At 39.0% G+C, this 20,328-nt stretch overlaps 1 protein-coding gene across 7 annotated transcripts in view; it reads left to right on the top strand.

The window, feature by feature from the left end:
• Positions 1-20,328, top strand: part of Hephl1 (hephaestin like 1) — a 98,871-nt gene that overhangs the window by 52,032 nt on the left and 26,511 nt on the right. For 6 of the 7 annotated variants that reach the window (XM_074080745.1, XM_074080764.1, XM_074080735.1 and 3 more), the window contains 5 exons: positions 3-134; positions 3,221-3,432; positions 3,809-3,959; positions 5,528-5,740; positions 17,188-17,401. In XM_074080745.1, coding sequence (XP_073936846.1) covers positions 3-134; positions 3,221-3,432; positions 3,809-3,959; positions 5,528-5,740; positions 17,188-17,401 — 922 coding nt within the window. The remainder of the gene's footprint in view (positions 1-2; positions 135-3,220; positions 3,433-3,808; positions 3,960-5,527; positions 5,741-17,187; positions 17,402-20,328) is intronic. The other variant, XM_074080739.1, reaches the window with a different exon arrangement.

Below are 20,328 nucleotides of genomic sequence, written 5' to 3'. Positions count from 1 at the left end.
AGGTCCAGTTATCAAGGCAGAGGTGGGTGATACCCTGCTGGTGACCTTTGCCAACAAAGCTGACAAAGTCTACAGCATTTTGCCCCATGGTGTGCTCTATGATAAAGCATCTGATGCAGCCCCAAATATAGATGGTAAGTCTCAGCCTGAGCTTAGGAAGGGAAGAGGATGAGTGAGGAAAAGACTAAAAACTAGACAGGTTCAAGTCCTGGTGGTTTCCCTTCCCAACTCTGAGAATGTGATCAATTATTTTAACTTCCTGAATAGCATGCACTTCATAGGGCTTTGGAAAGGGATGGAAAGAATGCAGGAAGGATCAGGCCCATAGCAGGTTCTTAGGAGAGGTTAATTCTTTCCTTTCCCCTCAGCAGAGTAGTAAACTCAAAGTGACTACTTCCACTTCTCTAAAATGGCGAGCCTTTCTGCTGCAAGTTGCACAAGATTCTGCTGGTGACAGCTGAGGGGAAAACCTCATTTCCAATGTTTTGTTAACAAGATTTTGTTAAATCTTACACATAGTCTTTGCTCTGTACACTACCATCACATATTTAGTTAGTATACTTTCAGCAAAGTAGCAGGATATAAAATCAATTAATAAAAATCAGTAGCCTTTCTATTTGCCAACAATGAACAGACTGAATACAGGAAAACAATTCCATTTACAAAAAATAAAATATTTAGGAATTAACTTAATAAAGGAAGTGAAAGATCTCTACAATGAAAACTATGAGCCATTGAAGAAAGAAATTGAAGAAGACTACAGAAGATGCACATGGAATTAATATTGTGAATCAACATTGCAAAAAGTGCTATACTACCAAAATCAATCTACATGTTCAATGCAATTCCTATCAAAATTCCAATGACATTCATCACAGAGATTGAAAAATTCAACCCTAAAGTCCATTTGTAAGCACAAAAGATTGCAAATATCCAAGCAATACTGAGCAAAAAGAACAATGCTGGAAGTATCACAATACCTGACTTCAAACTATTCTATGGGGCCATAGCAATAAAAACAGCATGGTGCTGGCACAGAAACAGACATCAAGACTGATGGAACAGAACAGAATCCACACAACTACACCCACCTGATTTTTGATGAAGACACACAAAACATAAGATGGAGAAAAGACAACCTCCTCAACAAATGTTGCTGGGAAAACTGTATATCTGCATGCAAAAGCTGAAACTAAATTCTTCTCTCTCACTCTATACAAATGTCAACTCAAAGTGGATTAGGTGTCTTAACCTAAGACTTGAAACCTTGAAGCTAGTGTAGAAAATACACTGGAATTAATAGGCATAAGGTAATGACTTCCTAAATAGAACTCAAATGGCTCGCCAACTAAGAGAAAAGATTGACAAATGGGATTATATGAAATTTAAAATGTTCTGTACAACAAAGGAAATGGTCACCAGATTGAAGAGGCAGCCCACAGAATGGGACAAGAATTTTGCCAGCTATACATCTGACAAAGGATTGATAACCAGAATATACAGGGAGTTCAATAAACTAAACTCCAAAAAAAAAAAAAATCAATGACCCAATGAAGAAATGGGCAAATGAACTGAAAAGAGCTCTTTTGAAGGAAGAAGTCCAAATGGCTAAAAATCAACATTCCTGGCCACAAGGGAAATGGAAATCAGAACCACATAAAGACCCCACCTCACTCTTGTTAGAATGACTATCATCAAGAGCTCAAACAACAATAAATGTTGGTGAGGATGTGGGGAAAAAGGAACCCTCATACACTGTTGGTGGGAATGTAAATTACTATAAACACTGTGGAAAACAGTATGAAGGCTCCTCAAAAAACTAAAAACAGAACTGCCATATGATCCTAGCAATCAGCACTCCTAGGAATATATTCAAAGAAATATATGTCAGGTAATAATAAAGACACCTGCTCCACCTATATTTATTGCAGCATTATTCAAAATAGCTAAGCTATGGAGATAGCCAAGATGCCCTAGTGTGAGGCCAGGCCCAGTCAGGATTATGCTTTGTGGTAATGGCAAGGGAAAGGAGAAGGAAGAAATGGACAATTCTCACTCCCCAGGCCCATTCTCATACTCTCCTGTTGCAGTGCCTCCTGTACCTGTGTTCTCTTCCTCAGTCAAAAAGCTCAGAATGACTGTGTGTGTGTATGTGGGTGGGGGCAGAATGCAGAAAGAATACCAGGCCCAGCCAAAATGTCTGTCTTCATTTTTCAGCTCAGAAAAGTTGTTTTTTCATTTTTATTGGGATATATTTGTTGTACAAGGAGTATTCTTTGGACAATTCTGAATAGGCTTACATTGTACATTGGTTAGATCGCCCCCAACATTGCTCCACCTCAAACTCATTCCCTCCCCACTTAAAGCAATTGCAAGAGGTTTCATTGTTCTATTTCCCATATGTATATGCAGCCCATCAACAATATCCCACACCTTCATCTCCTCCTCACCTCCTTCCTCCCATAAGTATCGCCCCACCCCCACCTGTACCTATTTTACAGTCCTGTCTTTCATTATTAATTACAGAGTCAGTGTTCAGAAGGGTTTCTTGATGTATCCTTGTTGGGAGCATAATTTACTTTGGTCAATAAAGAAAACTTTGATCAGTAAGGAAACATATTGGGTGCATTTTTTGCAAAGTACAGGGCATGATGCAAAAAGAATCTGTGGCCTTCTCCAGTAAGAGAGATTCAATGTGTTCTTTGGTAATACAAAATGAGAATTAATTGCAATTTTCTAAGTCAGACAGACCTGAGCTTATATCCTGATTTGCCATTAACAGCTTTGTAACCTTGGACATTCACTCCCCTCTTCTGTCTTGTAGTTATTTAGATTATTTGCTTGTTCAAGCTCCCAGTCTCCCAGATTTGAAACTCTTTAAAGATAGGGTTCTTATTTAACTCTTGGGAGTAGTTTCTGCAGGACTAAGTATAATACATTTCACATAAAAAGCACTCAATGATATCTTACTGGATTTGCATTTAAAAGGAATACTATCACTCAACATTTGCTAATGCTGGTATTTGTACAATCTACAAGTAATCCTTTGATTTCAGCTTCTATCTCATAAAACAGCAGTGGCCTCCACTGGTGGAATATGTATGAGAAGACAATTTCCTTCTACAAAATGTGTCAGCATCAGAGAGCAGGCCAGGGCTGGAGACCTAGTCTGACAAGACTGGGATGTTGCTTTCAGTAACAAATTCACTTGTTTCCTCAGGATTTCTGAAACCAGGGGCACATGTTAAGCCAGGTGAAACCTTCACATACAGGTGGACAGTACCTGAAAGTGTCAGCCCGACAGATGATGATCCCTCTTGCTTGACCTACCTTTACTTCTCAGCAGTTAAGGCAATCGAGGACACCAGTGCTGGCCTTGTAGGACCTTTGCTAGTCTGTAAAAAGGGTGTTCTCAATGCTGATGGGACACAGGTAGGTCATCAATGCCACCAAGTTGTTGTCAGTGTTGTATGTGGGAGGGACCTGCAATGTGGCTAGAGGTTAGCTAGTGATAAAGAGTCAGTTATAGGATCAGTGTCTCTTCCTCTTGAAATTGACTTCATAATGAGGATATTATTTTTTAACTTACGATTTAAATTTCCAAAGTAACTAAACCCCACCCAGGATTATAGCATTTCTGCTTGCTATAGCTGGGACTCTGTGGGTCTCATTCTGCTGTGTCTTACTTTGATTCTGGAATCTTCAGAGTTCTATATGGAAATGTGATTTACTTTGTATGAACTTTGAAAGTGCAACAGTGCTATGACTTCCTTCAAGTTTTTTGTGTATGTTTCTTTCTTCTCTGTAGAAAGGAATAGACAAGGAATTTTACCTATTGTTCACAGTCTTTGATGAGAATCTGAGTGGGTATTTTGATGAAAACATTCAGAAGTTTACTTGGCGTCCCTCCAGTGTCGACAAGGAAGAGAAAAAGTTCATGAAATCCAACAGAATGCATGGTATGTTAAATAGTTTCCCCTTTGTAAATGAAAGGCTTAATTGCTTGTAAAATGCTTGTGATATCTTAACTATTTTAATCTTGGTTTCCTGGGTATTGCTCTTGGTCACAAAGTAAGTTATTTCTATTTTCAGGTTCACAGAGTATCTCCCAGAGATGTTGGGAAACTTAATTTTTACTTTCAAAACACTTTATCAGCCTTAAATGAAACAAAACAGAATTTAAAGTAGCAAAATCACAATACATCAGAAATGTAGAAAATTACTGACAAATACCTCCCTTGGGATTTTCATAACATCCAGTCTGATAAACCAAGAGAAAATAGGAAATAATCTTACACAGCAAAGTATCACAGATTAGGTAGTAGGAGTGACTGCTCTTAATTTGTCAAAATACTAGCCATTCTGATCCCAGATCTTCATTTGGAAGTACTTAGTTTTCTCTCCCAGTCTCTCTTTATGTCAAGTGTTACAGTCATAAGCCACCTAGTACTTGGTTGTGACTAAAAGGAGAGTTGGTCTTGGACAATTACCTAAGGTGGCAGAATACTGAGCAAGAAACCAAACTCAATGCCTGTGAAACAGTGTGTTGGACAAAAGTACTAAAGCAAGTGTTGTAAGGCAACAGGTGCAAAACTGCTTGTTTAAGAACTAAACATAGCACCTATTTACTGCCTTGTAAAACACTGCAGAAGAATAAAACATAGCCCCAAACTCTCTCCCAACTGGGGAAGTCCAAAAAGTTCAAGGTTACAAGTGACCCACAGCAACCAGATCATAGATTTCCATGGTCACTGACGCTCAGTTCCAAGAGCCACCTCTTGGACCAGCAGAAAGCAGGGAGCAATGCATTTAATATCACCTTCTAAGAAAAGCTTTGCTATGTCTGGATAGAATTTGTTTGTGAACTTCTTAGTAGACTGTAAAAAAGAGAAATTAAGCTAGAAATGAAAAAACATAGTACTTTCTTAGTTGGGAAGCCAAATTGTGAAAGAAATTTATCATCAGAGGCCCTTATATAGAAGATATAAGACAACTAGATGGACCATATCAAATTCAGCACCAATCTGATGTGCCACTGTGAAATTCATTTTAATATGTCATTTTAAAAGCAACATTCAGGGAAAATAATGTAGCTGAGTTCAAGTTGCACTTTAATTATAAACTAAGTTCTAACTTCAGTCTTGCTTTCATGGGGTGAGAGGAAAAAACCAACAAAGTCAAAGAGACAGGGCCTCACATGGTACCATGAAATAATTCTATCGATAAATTGTGCATGAAAACAATCTAACTTATTCCCTATTTATACTTAGAATTAATGTCCTTGCATATATGTTAAAATTTACAATATTAATATATTTTATTATTCATAATTTTGGTCACTCTTTTACATTCATTGACCTATTTCCCTAGTAGCATTTATTCTCTAATAACAAGGATATTCTGTACACAGTGCACATACTTGAAATCTCCTCCCCGAACACGCTGGTAATCTCCCAGCATGATAGTGTGTTTCAGTATGTCTGCCTAATTTTCCAGTGGCTCTGACTGTCTTCTCCCTTCTACTCAGCTGTCAATGGCTATATGTATGGCAACCAGCCAGGCCTGAGCATGTGCAAAAATGACAGGGTTTCTTGGCATTTGATTGGAATGGGCACTGACACCGACATGCATGGAGTTTATTTTCAAGGAAACACCATCCACCTCCGGGGGACTCATCGTGATTCCCTGGCTCTGTTTCCCCACATGTCTATAACAGCATTCATGCAGCCAGATCATGCAGGTAAACTTGGTGGGTCCCTCTTATGTGACCAAATTCCAGTTCACCCTCATCCAGTCTTCCTCAAGAAGAAACTGGTAGACTTTGTGTGCTTTAAGGTGTGTAGAAACAGGTATAGTTCGACTCAAATCAGAAAATCCTGGCTATTTTAGTCCAAACACACAAGGTAAAGGAAAGCAGAAATGGGAGACCTCTTAATGACTTGACACACAAATCCCAGGTGAATGTTCTTGATTCACATCCATGAAAATTCATCCCTGAGAAAGAGGATATTTCTTGCTCTCATTAATTATGAATTCATTCTAGTTGCTGCTCTGAAGCATCTACTTGCATAGCAGCCCATTGGATGTGGGGATATGGATGTAACCATACTGTGACCTGTCCTCCCTTCCTTAACAATTTACAGTGACCTTTGGATTAGTTCTTCTCCACTGGTTTTTTTGTTGTTGTTGTTCTTGGGCATCCTTGCTTTCCCCAGAGGGCAAGCTGCACTGGATCTGGACCCCACAGAGGTTCTTATAAAATGTCAGTACATGAAACTTCTTTTCTTAGAGATTCTAAATAAATGGAGCATTTTTATTAAAGATGTAGAACAACACGTGGGAGCATTTGTTACCTTCCACATGAAAAGTGAAGAAAGTAAGTGACATGGCGTTCAACATGTTTTTTTTTTACCCTACATCATCAGTCTTAACAAGAAACCAATGTGCGACCCAAGGTGTGTACCTGATGACTCTCATTTGTTAATGGATGTGCTACTTCTTGACTTCACACTGGAACTGCTGTTGAGATGCCTCTGCGTCATCAATTAAAAACTTGAGGCTTAGGCTTCAAAACATTTGCCCAAGGACCCTCTGCCACTAGGAGTTCTTCATTCTTTGCCTTATAAACTTGTAAAACTTCTTGTAGCGCTCAGCCTCTCTACATTATTAGCATAGGTGACCAGTTACGAATCACTGAAACTAAGACTGACTTCAACACAATGCTGTGGTTTTTAATACACTCTTCAAGACCAAAGAAGGAAGGGGACTGGGAAGCAGCCAAATAATTTTAATACATATAAACAGCTACTAAAGGATAGAGCTGGCTGTAATAATTTTAGAGATTTTGCTATTTGTTCCAGTGCTTTGTTCATTAATCGTGTGCCCAACAGGCTTCTATGGAACTGCATAACAATGTTTTCTGATTTATATTTGGTGTCATTGCTTAAGAACCTGGTCATTTTGCTAATTCTTGTCCCTTACCTAGAAGCAGAGAAGAGTTGTCAAAAAGTGGGTAGAGCAGACAGTGGCTGCAACTCAAACATTTCTTCTTTGTTCTTAGGAATTCCTCATTGTTGTACCACAGTAATATATACATCAATATATCATGGTCTACCTGAAAAAAAAAAAAACGAACAACACCTGCACAGGAGATCTTTCCAAGTCTGCCTTCAGAGATGTCTTCTCTGTGGTTTCACAAAAACCTTGCATTTTGCCTTTAATAATGATAAAATTTTCCTTTTTATAGTGCTTTATGAGTATCTTGTTCAAGGGAGCTCATTGAATCCATTATTTTTGCTCATCCCAGAAGGAATTTGGGAATATTTGGACAATCATTGTATGTGTAGTAAGACTACAGCTGTCTGTGCATTGTAGATGGCTAATGACAGACATGTCATCTCTAACAACAGTCTAGTAGAGAAAAGGAAGGCCCACTGATCCAATGACCTCACCCAGGGTTAACATCTTCAATAATTTTGTTGATTTTATGGTGAGTTAATTAGGATATATCTACCTGATGTCAATGCATCTATAAAATTCAGTTTAAGAATCACATAAATTTCAGTCATACATGACTGTTGACATTATGCAGAGCAATATTATTTTTGGGGGGTGGGGCTGGGATTTGAACTCAGGGCTTTGAGCTTGCAAAGCAGGTGCTCCATCACATGAGCCACACTACCAGTCCATTTTGCTTTGGTTATTTTGGAGATGGGGTCTTGTGAACTATTTTTCTGAACTGGTCTAAAATCATGATCCTCCCCATCTCAGCCTCCCAAGTAGCCAGGATTACAGATGTGAGTCACTGGTGCCCAGCTCTGATTTTCTTTTTTTAACTTTACATTTAGGATAAGGTAAAACAGCCATTAGACACAAAACTCTCTTTTGCTCTAGGCCTTCATGAAACAATCCATTTTAAAAAAATTTATTATTTTCCTTTATTCATATATGCATACAATGTTTGGGTCATTTCTCACCCCTTCCCCTCGCCCCCTCCTACTTACCCCCACCTCCTCATTATCAGGCAGAAACTATTTTGCCCTTATCTCTAATTTTGTTGAAGACAGAGTATAAGCAATAATAGGAAGGACCAAGGGTTTTTGCTAGTTGAGATAAGGATAGCTATACAGGGAGTTGACTCGCATTGATTTCCTGTACATGTGTGTTACCTTCTAAATTAATTCTTCTCAAAATAACCTTTTCTCTAGTCCCTGGTCCCCTTCTCCTATTGGCCTCTGTCACTTTAAAGTATCTGCATTAGTTTCTCTGCATTGAGGGCAACAAACGCTATCTAGTTTTTTGGGTGTCTTGCCTATCCTCATACCTCCCTTTGTATGCTCTCGCTTTATCATGTGATCAAAGTCCAATCCCCTTGTTGTGTTTGCCCTTGATCTAAAGTCCGAATATGAGAGAGAACATATGATTTTTGGTCTTTTGGGCCAGGCTAACCTCACTCAGAATGATGCTCTCCAATTCCATCCATTTACCAGCGATTGATAACATTTCATTCTTCTTCATGGCTGCATAGAATTCCATTGTGTATAGATACCACATTTTCTTGATCCATTCGTTAGTAGTGGGGCATCTTGGCTGTTTCCATAACTTGGTTATTGTGAATAGTGCCGCATTAAACATGGGTGTGCAGGTGCCTCTGGAGTAACCTGTGTCACAGACTTTTGGGTATATCCCCAAGAGTGGTATTGCTGGATCAAATGGTAGATTAATGTTTAGCTTTTTAAGTAGCCTCCAAATTTTTTTCCAGAGTGGTTGTATTAGTTTACATTCCCACCAACAGTGTAAGAGGGTTCCTTTTTCCCCACACCCAGCCAACACCTGTTGGTGGTGGTGTTGCTAATGATGGCTATTCTAACAGGGGTGAGGTGGAATGTTAGTGTGGTTTTAATTTGCATTTCCTTTATTGCTAGAGATGGTGAGCATTTTTTCATGTGTTTTTTGGCCATTTGAATTTCTTCTTTTGAGAAAGTTCTGTTTAGTTCACTTGCCCATTTCTTTATTGGTTCATTAATTTTGGGAGAATTTAGTTTTTTGAGTTCCCTGTATATTCTGGTTATCAGTCCTTTGTCTGATGTGTAACTGGCAAATATTTTCTCCCACTATGTGGATGGTCTCTTCAGTTTAGAGACCATTTCTTTTGTTGAGCAGAAGCTTTTTAGTTTTATAAAGTCCCATTTATCTATGCTATCTCTTAGTTGCTGTGCTGCTGGGGTTCCATTAAGAAAGTCTTTGCCTATACCTATTAGTTCCAAAGTATTCCTACTCTTTCCTGCACCAACTTTAGAGTTTGGGGTCTGATATTAAGATCCTTGATCCATTTTGAGTTAATATTGGTATAGGGTGATAAACATGGATCTAGTTTCAGTTTTTTGCAGACTGCTAACCAGTTTTCCCAGCAGTTTTTGTTGAAGAGGCTGTCTTTTCTCCCTCGTATATTTTTAGTGTCTTTGTCAAAGATAAGTTGGTTATAGTTGTGTGGCTTCATATCCCGGTCTTCTATTCTGTTGCACTGGTCTTCATGTCTGTTTTTGTGCCAGTACCATGCTGTTTTTATTGCTATTGCTTTGTAATATAGTTTGAAGTCAGGTATCGTGATACCTCCAGCATTTTTCTTTTGACTGAGTATTGCCTTGGCTATTTGTGGCCACCTTTGTTTCTATACAAATTTGACGGTAGATTTTTCGATCTCTTTGATGAATGTCATTGGAATTTTGATGGGAATTGCATTAAACATGTGGATTACTTTAGGGAGTATAGACATTTTTACTATGTTGATTCTACCAATCCATGAGCATGGGAGATCTCTCCACTTTCTATAGTCTTCCTCAATCTCTTTCTTCAAAAGATTATAGTTTTCCTTGTAGAGGTCATTCACATTCTTTGTTAAGTTTATACCTAGCTATTTATTTTTTTGAGGATATTGTAAATGGTGTTCATTATTAGCATATAGAAATGATAATGTTTTTTCTATGTTGATTTTATATCCTGCTACCTTGCTACACCTGTTGATGGGTGTCTAGGAGTTTTTGAGTAGAGGTTTTTTTTGGTCTTTAAGGTATAGGATCATGTCATCTGCAAATAGGGATATTTTGACAGTTTCTTTACCTATTTGTATTCTTTTTATTCTTTCTTCTTGCATAATTGCTCTGACTAGGAATTCCAGTACTATGTTGAATAGGAGTGGAGATAGTGGGCATCCTTGTCTTGTTCCTGATTTTAGAGGGAATACTTTCAGTTTTTCACCATTAAGTATAATGCTGGCTGTAGGTTTATCTATATAGCTTTTACAATGTTGAGGTATTTTCCTTCTATTCCTAGTTTTTTTTACAGCTTTTATCATGAAATGGTGTTGGATCTTATCAAAGGCTTTTTTTGACTATTGAGATGGTCAAGTGGTTTTTACTTTTGTTTTTGTTGATGTGGTTTATTACATTTATTGATTTTTGTATGTTGAACCACCCCTGCTTTCCTGGGATGAAGCCTACTTGGTCGTGGTGAATGATCTTTTTGGTGTGTTGCTGTATTCGGTTTACCATTATTTTATTAAGGATTTTTGCATCAATGTTCATTAAGGAGATTGCCCTATACTTCTTTTTGGAGGTGTCTTTTTCTGGTTTTGGGATGAGTGTAATACTGGCTTCATAAAATGTGTTAGTCAGTTCTCCTTCCCTTTTTATTTTGTGGAACAGTTTAAGGAGGGTTGGTATTAGTTCTTCATTAAAGATCTGATAGAATTCGGCAGAGAATCCATCAGGTCCTGGACTTTTCTTTTTTGGGAGACTCTTGATTGCCGCTTCAATTTCGTTTTGTGTTATAGATCTATTTAGGTGATTAATGTCCTCTTGGTTCAGTTTTGGATGATCATAAGTATCTAGAAATATGTCCATTTCTTCAAGATTTTCAAATTTATTTGAATATAGGTTCTTGAAGTAGTCTCTGATGATTTCCTCTACTTCCATGGTGTTTATTGTTATCTCCCCTTTTGCATTCCTCATTTTACTGATTTGGGGTTTTTTTCTCCTCATTTTAGTCAGGTTTGCCAGGAGTCTATTGATCTTGTTTATTTTTTCAAAGAACCAACTTTTTGTTTCATTAATTCTTTGTATGGTTTTTTTGGTTTCTATTTTGTTGATTTCAGCTCTTATTTTTATTATTTCTCTCCTTCTATTCATTTTGGGGTATGCTTGTTCTTGTTTTTCTAGGAGATTGAGATGTAGCATTAAGTCATTGATTTAGGATCTTTCAGGATTTTTAATATATGCACTCATGGCTATAAACTTTCCTCTCAGGACTGCCTTTCCCCTGTTCCATAGGTTCCGGTAGATTGTGTTTTCATTTTCATTGACTTCCAGGAGCCTTTTAATTTCCTCTTTTAGTTCATCGATGGGTATCTTAGTTCTTCATTTCCCTCTGGTTCCTTTACTAATTTATTATTGATGGGAAAATGATTACCCCCTTTTTCCATCTTCCCACCATTGCCCTTGCTATTTTTACTGTTCCTATACTGTGTGTAATTCAGTATTGTCTAGCTTGTAATAATAACAAAGGTGAGATCTAAAATGGAAGGGTGACCAACACAGTGGTTGTGGGAGACTTTAACACTCCATTATCATCAATAGATAGGTCATCCAAACAAAAAATCAATAAAGAAATCCAAGATCTAAAATATGCAATAGATCAAATGGACCTAGTAGATGTCTACAGAACATTTCATCCAACCTCTACACAATATACATTCTTCTCAGCAGCCCATGGAACCTTCTCCAAAATAGATCATATCCTAGGGCACAAAGCAAGCCTCAGCAAATATAAGAAAATAGAAATAATACCGTGCATACTATCTGACCACAATGCAGTAAAAGTAGAACTCAACAACAAAAGTAAAGACAAAAAACATGCAAACAGCTGGAAACTAAATAACTCATTACTTAATGAAGAATGGATCATTGATGAAATAAAAGAGGAAATTAAAAAGTTCCTGGAAGTCAATGAAAATGAAAACACAACCTACCGGAACCTATGGGACACAGCTAAGGCAGTCTTGAGAGGAAAGTATATAGCCATGAGTGCATATATTAAAAAGCCTGAAAGATCCTAAATCAATGACCTCATGATACATCTCAAACTCCTAGAAAAACAAGAACAGGCAAATCCCAAAACAAATAGAAGGAGAGAAATAATAAAAATAAGAGCTGAAATCAATGAAATAGAAACCAAAAAAACCATACAAAGAATTAATGAAACAAAAAGTTGGTTCTTTGAAAAAATAAACAAGATCAATAGACTCCTGGCAAACCTGACTAAAATGAGGAGAAAAAACCCCAAATCAGTAAAATGAGGAATGCAAAAGGGGAGATAACAACAAACACCATGGAAGTCCAGGAAATCATCAGAGACTACTTTGAGAACCTATATTCAAATAAATTTGAAAATCTTAAAGAAATGGGCAGATTTCTAGATACATATGATCATCCAAAACTGAACCAAGAGGAAATTAATCACCTGAATAGACCTATAACACAAAATGAAATTGAAGCGGCAATCAAGAGTCTCCCCAAAAAGAAAAGTCCAGGACCTGATGGATTCTCTGCTGAATTCTATCAGACCTTTAAAGAAGAACTGATACCAACTCCTTAAACTGTTCCATGAAATAGAAAGGGAAGGAAAACTGCCAAACACATTTTATGAAGCCAGTATTACACTTATCCCAAAACCAGGCAAGACACCTCCAAAAAGGAGAACTATAGGCCAATCTCCTTAATGAACATTGATGCAAAAATCCTCAACAAAATAATGGCAAACCAAATTCAGCAACACATCAAAAAGATTATTCACCACGACTAGGTAGGCTTCATCCCAGGGATGCAGGGGTGGTTCAACATACAAAAAATCAATAAATGTAATAAACCACATTAACAGAAGCAAAGACAAAAACCACTTGATCATCTCAATAGATGCAGAAAAAGCCTTTGATAAGATCCAACATCATTTCATGATAAAAGCTCTAAGAAAACTAGGAATAGAAGGAAAGTTCCTCAACATTATAAAAGCTATATATGACAAACCTACAGCCAGCATTATACTTAATGGAGAAAAATTAAAACCATTCCCTCTAAAATCAGGAACCAGACAAGGATGCCCACTATCTCCACTCCTATTCAACATAGTACTGGAATTCCTAGCCAGAGCAATTAGGCAAGAAGAAGGAATAAAAGGAATACAAATAGGTAAAGAAACTGTCAAAATATCCCTATTTGCAGACGACATGATCCTATACCTTAAAGACCCAAAAAACTCTACTCAGAAGCTTCTAGACATCATCAATAGCTATAGCAAGGTAGCAGGATATAAAATCAACATAGAAAAATCATTTGCATTTCTATACACTAACAATGAGCAAATGGAAAAAGAATGTATGAAAACAATTCCACTTACAATAGCCTCAAACAAAATCAAATACCTAGGTGTAAACCTAACAAAAGATGTGAAAGACCTCTACAAGGAAAACTATCCACTTCTGAAGAAAGAGATTGAGGAAGACTATAGAAGGTGGAGAGATCTCCCATGCTCATGGATTGGTAGAATCAACATAGTAAAAATGTCGATACTCCCCAAAGTAATCTACATGTTTAATGCAATTCCCATCAAAATTCCAATGACATTCATTAAAGAGATTGAAAAATCTACTGTGAAATTTATATTGGAAACACAAGAGGCCACGAATAGCCAAGGCAATACTCAGTCAAAAGAACAATGCAGGAGGTATCACAATACCTAACTTCAAACTATATTACAAAGCAATAGCAATAAAAACAGCATGGTACTGGCACAAAAACAGACATGAAGACCAGTGGAACAGAATAGAGGACCCAGATATGAAGCCACACAACTATAAGCAACTTGTCTTTGACAAAGTAGCTAAAAATATATGATGGAGAAATAGCAGCCTCTTCAACAAAAACTGCTGGGAAAACTGGTTAGCAGTCTGCAAAAAACTGAAACTAGATCCATGTATATCACCCTATACCAAGATTAACTCAAAATGGATCAAGGATCTTAATAGCAGACCCCAAACTCTTAAGTTGATACAGGAAAGAGTAGGAAATACTCTGGAGTTAGTAGGTATAGGTAAGAACTTTCTCAATGAACCCCAGCAGCACAGCAACTAAGAGATAGCATAGATAAATGGGACCTCATAAAACTAAAAAGCTTCTGTTCATCAAAAGAAATGGTCTCTAAACTGAAGAGAACACCCACAGAGTGGGAGAAAATATTTGCCAACTATACATCAGACAAAGGACTGATAACCAGAATATATAGGGAACTTAAAAAACTAAATTCTCCCAAAACTAATGAACCAATAAAGAAATGGGCAAGTGAACTAAACAGAACTTTCTCAAAAGAAGAAATTCAAATGGCCAGAAAACACATGAAAAAATGCTCACCATTTCTAGCAATAAAGGAAATGCAAATTAAAACCACGCTAAGATTCCACCTCACCCCTGTTAGAATAGCCATCATCAGCAACACCACCACCAACAGGTGTTGGCGAGGATGTGGGGAAAAAGGAACCCTCTTACACTGTTGGTGGGAATGTAGACTAGCACAACCACTCTGGAAAAAAATTTGGAGGCTACTTAAAAAGCTAGACATGTATGTACCATTTGATCCAGTAATACGACTCTTGGGGAATACCCAAAAGACTGTGACACAGGTTACTCCAGAGGCACCTGCACACCCATGTTTATTGTGGCACTATTCACAATAGCCAAGTTATGGAAACAGCCAAGATGCCCCACTACTGATGAATGGATTAAGAAAATATGGTGTCTATACACAATGGAATTCTATGCAGCTATAAAGAAGAATGAACTGTTATCATTTGCTGGTAAATGGATGGAATTGGAGAACATCAATCTGAGTGAGGTTAGCCTGGCCCAAAAGACCAAAAATCATATGTTCTCCCTCATATGTGGACATTAGATCAAGGGCAAACACAACAAGGGGATTGGACTATGAGCACATGATAAAAGCGAGAGCACACAAGGGAGGGGTGAGGATAGGTAAGACACCTAAAAAACTAGCTAGCATTTGTTGCCCTTAACGCAGAGAAACTAAAGCAGATACCTTAAAGCAACTAAGGCCAATAGGAAAAGGGGAACAGGTACTAGAGAAAAGGTGAGATCAAAAAGAATTAACCTAGAAGGTAACACACACGCACAGGAAATCAATGTGAGTCAACTCCCTGTATAGCTATCCTTATCTCAACCAGCAAAAACCCTTGTTCCTTCTTATTATTGCTTATACTCTCTCTACAACAAAGTTAGAAATAAGGGCAAAATAGTTTCTGCTGGGTATTGAGGGGCGGGGAGAGGGAGGGGGCAGAGTGGGTGGTTAGGGAGGGGGTGGGTAGGGGGGAGAAATGAACCAAGCCTTGTATGCACATATGAATGATAAAAGAAAAATGAAAAAAAATAAAATAAAAAGGAAGGGTGAGAGGAGAGGGAAAGCAAAGAAGGTAAAGAAAAAGGGAAAAACAAAACAAACAACCAAAAAACCCAACCAACCAACCAAACAAACAAAAAACAGAGCCAAAGAAACAGGGAGAGATAGTATACTAATCATCAGTAAGCTAAACAGGCTTTAGAGAGACAGAGAGAGGATAATGAAAAAGAAAAGACAAAGAAACCACAAGTTCAAACCCAATATAGTTCAGTCTTAATTTTGGTGTTAGTCCTTCAGCCTCCAGTCCTGAAGACTTCTTAGTGTCTGTGAAGTAGTTCTGTCATTTTCTCATCAAAAGGGAAAAAACCAAAAACAAACAAACAAAATCCCAAGTTCAAATGCAATACAGTTTCAGTTAGTCCTTGAGCATCCAGTGTTGTTGTCTCATCAAAGGAAGAGGAAAAAAAAAAAAGAAAAGAGGAGTGTGGAGTCAGCTTTGTGAATGTCTATCTGAGGCTGCCGCTCACTTTCCTCCTACTGTCAGCCATCTGCTGCTGTAGGCTTTGTTTATTTAGAGTTCTCCTGGACGCATGTCCCTTTTGTTTTCTCCATTATACAGCCCTACCTGCCTTTGGCAGTTGCCATCTTTCTTGCATGAGATTGGCCTTCCCCACTCTCCAGTGGAGCTTTCCACATGACAGCTGCTGTTATAAGCTTTCCCCTCTCCAGGGTTGCTGGGTGGTGCCGCCACTCCTGCCTTCTCTGGCTGGCTTGTTTATTTACAGTTCATCTGAGTGATTGCCCTCCCCCCTCTCTGGGGCTCAGGGTGCCCTGCCCTCTTTGCTACATGTCTTTTTTTTTTCAGCTGCTTATTATTATTCAGTTTGTTTTTTTCTCTCTTTTTTTCCTCTCTGGGTGGGGGTCAGTCTGTCCAGGGGGCTATGCTGATCTGGCCCAGGACTGTCTATAGGAGTACGCATGCTGCTTAGCTCACCTGGTGGTCTGCGTCTTCCTAAGCGGTCTGGGAGCTGGCATCTGGTGGTGCCGGAGCCCTCCTGGTTTTTCCATTTAACATGGAGTGGGGATGCTGTGCATGCACTGGGGGTGTGGAGGTGTTGGAGTTTTGCTTCTTCTTGGTGGTTTTTCCTACAAGGTGTATCTCCAGCATCTCTCCAAGATTTTACTTTAGGAAGCACACTTTCTGCTTCATCCCTTTAGTTGCCATCTTGGAATCTCCATTTATTTTTAATAATAACAATACAGTAGATATTTATTGTGCTTCATAATTTATGAAACCCTTTATTGCAAAATCTATGCCTTCAGAAATGTGGCCTAGTTTGAACTTTGTCTAGGATATTCATCTTATAATAATTAGTTCTTTTTAAAACTGGGCTGAGCTGAGATTGTCATGCCTGTCAGTGATCTTTCAGGAGTGACTGTTCCTAGTTGGTGTGAGTAATAGGGAAGGTCCAGAGAAGTCATGTATTGGTAACAGCATTGTAAGTTTTATTTTTCCATTGCAAATTAATATCAGATGTTTTTTATCCTTCAGAAATAAATATGTTCAAATTAGTTTACTCCCTTTGGGGTCTGATCTTAGAATGCCATAACCTTGATATTTTAAAAGTCCACCTTACTGGTTATTGATTTTGGAAAAATAGACCACACCACCACTGGTAAAATTGGGCACCATGCACAGTGCACAGTGCCAAGCCATATCTCTTTCAGGTATTTTCAAGGTGTTCTGTTCCACCTTGCACCACTTCGCAAGAGGCATGAGTCAGATATATGAGGTCAACAGCTGTGGCAACAAGGACCCTTCTGAGCCGCCGTACGGGATGCTAAGAACCTTTTACATCGCCGCTGAAGAGGTAGAATGGGATTATGCCCCTAACAAAAACTGGGAGTTCGAAAAGCAGCACTTGGACGCAGGAGGGGAAAGGTACCACAGGCGAAGTCGCTTTGGTGGGAGTGTGCATGCTCTGTAGACATTTATTGCTTGTGGAAACTTACATATGCCAGGTTTTGTCTGCACCAACAGTGGCTTTTGCTTATGAGCACAGAAGGTTAGGACAGCTGCCCATCCCCTCCCTGGATGGGGTCTGAGGTCATGCTAAAGGCACTCCACAAAGGCTCTGCCCTCCCCTAGTGGTGACTGCTGTGCTGTGTGGCTGATGATGGATGTGTGGATGTGAGAACACAATGGGAAAGATTCAGGGGAAGAGGCAGCTCCAACAATGGTGGGACTGGGAATACTAAAGAGCCAGAGGAGGCAGAGAAGGTGGATAGATCCTGGGGGAAAGGGTGGGCTACTGTAGAGAGGTGCAGGAAAGGGAAGCTAAGGAAGGGTCCAGGTAAGGCACCCAAGAGGAGAAGCAGAATGCCATTAAATTGGGAGGGATTCCTGAGCCAGGATGGGAAGAACAGATCTCCCTACTAGGCCCTGTGCCCAGAAAATCTGCAACACTGACCTCCTTTCTTTTTTTTTATTATTCATATGTGCATACAATGCTTGGGTCATTTCTCCCCCCTGCCCCCACCCCCTCCCTTACCACCCACTCCACCCTCCCTCTTCCCCCCACTCCTCAATACCCAGCAGAAACTATTTTGCCCTTATCTCTAATTTTGTTGAAGAGAGAGTATAAGCAATAATAGGAAGGAACAAGGGTTTTTGCTAGTTGAGATAAGGATAGCTATAACAGGGAGTTGACTCATTAATTTCCTGTGCATGTGTGTTACTTTCTAGGTTAATTCTTCCTGATCTAACCTTTCTGACCTCCTTTCAAAGTGATGGCAATTCTCCCAAATGACCCAAAAATTGTATGCACATAAGAATAAATGAAAAAAAAAAGTGATGGCAGACAGTACTACATTCCAAAGACAGAGCAATGCTTAGGCCACATGCAGGCTTGTGAGTATTGGTCCTTTGCTGCCTGCATCCTCGAGTCCAGTGACCAGTCTTCTCAGGGCTCCCTGGGATAGATCCAAACAAGGAGGAAGTCAGGTGCAGATTGCAGACCTTGTCTCTAAAAGTTAATACCCTCCACAACAGTCCCGGGCTTGGGTATAACTGTCCCTATATGCAAATGAGAAAACTTGGGTGTTGAGTTAAATCACTCTGGCAGAGTTGGAAGTGAGCATAGATCTTTCAAAGGGCAAATCTGTGTCTCTTGTGCTCCAGTTCCTATTTGTTCTTCATTATCACCTACCCAGGCCTCTTCCTCCTCCCCCATACTCTCCTATTCCTCCTCACTAAATCCTCTATGGCCTGATGCACACAAACAACTCTATGTGCTGCTTTCTCTAATCTTAACACATTTGTTTCTGTTCTTACTTGTTGGGCTTTGTTTTGTGGTTCTTTACTCCTGGAAGAGAGAGCATAACAGTGCCACCTTATGGTAAATGAAAAAAGCAACAAAACAACAACATCGATGACAACAAAACCACAAAAATGAACAAAACCCACAAAAGACCAAAATAACTATGTTGAAGATTTGCCTACAGAACAGGAGGCTTTAAAATCCATGCAATTATTCACTAACCCATATGTTACTTTAGATACCTTTCTTCTGGAAAACTCTGCTGCCAGTACAAGTTAAATACTGATACTGGTGGAGTGGGAAGTGAAATGAGTACTAATTTGGCTTTTTTCTAAAATAATTATTTCATTAGCAGCTGCCATCACCAAAGAAACAATCATAGAATCATTTTCTTGTGTGTACAATCTTAGCCCACAAGTGTGTAAGAAATATAGCCCTCATCACTTAATTGTGACTCATTTTCACTTCTGGGTGAAGCCCCATCCCTCTGGACTAGCAGGAAGCTTTAGGTGCCAGAACTGTCTCCCAACTGAAAAATAGAAGGTACTGGTAAGGAGGAGGTAAAATGCCTTTTTCCTGCTACTCTGGTTATTGCCCATAAATAAATAAAAGCCAAGTGAGATAAGGACACATTCACATGTTCAAAGTATGCTAAATTTTATAGATAAAAATTCAGTAAGAATTGAAATGACACTTTCTCCAGTGGCACATCTGAAATACCCCTACAGATAGAGCCCATGGACAAATCCCCTCTGAGCCCCAGCTTCTGTGCCTCTGGTTTTTGACCCAAGGCCATGATTTTTTTTTCATTTTTCTTTTATTATTCATATGTGCATACAAGGCTTGGTTCATTTCTCCCCCCTGCCCCCACCCCCTCCCTTACCAACCACTCCGCCCCCTCTCTCTCCCCCTCCCTCAATACCCAGCAGAAACTATTTTGCCCTTATTTCTAATTTTGTTGTAGAGAGAGTATAAGCAATAATAGGAAGGGACAAGGGGTTTTGCTGGTTGAGATAAGGATAGCTATACAGGGCATTGACTCACATTGATTTCCTGTGCGTGTGTGTTACCTTCTAGGTTAATTCTTTTTGATCTAACCTTTTCCAAGGCCATGATTTTTGAACCACCTCTTGGTACAGCCTTTCTCTGAGACATTAATTGTCCTGATCAGCATAGGCCTTCCCTGCCGCACTTTGGGACCTGGAAGTCTTTTTGGGGGGTTTCTTAAGAACATGCTGGGAAGGCCACTGAGTTCCAGAAAGACAACAAATGGGGCCATCGCTACAATTCCAGGGGGCAATTTTGTGCCATGAAAGCAAATTTGCAAGCAGACGTTAAGTTGCTATAGAAAAATACAGTTCTATTCCTTGCATATTGCTATAGAAAAATACAGTTCTATTCCCTGCATTCCTGAGCTTATGAATTGATATGTCCATAATTTAGCCACCCTACAATTCACCGTAATGATATTATCTATTGAGTACCAATCATGTACCAGGCATTTCTTAATGTTTTACAAACCAAATGTGATTTGATCCTCACAACACGG

The sequence above is a fragment of the Castor canadensis genome, chromosome 1, assembly GCF_047511655.1.
Source record: "Castor canadensis chromosome 1, mCasCan1.hap1v2, whole genome shotgun sequence".
In the NCBI taxonomy this organism is placed as follows: Eukaryota; Metazoa; Chordata; class Mammalia; order Rodentia; family Castoridae; genus Castor; species Castor canadensis.
This window is presented reverse-complemented; position numbering and strand designations above follow the sequence as displayed.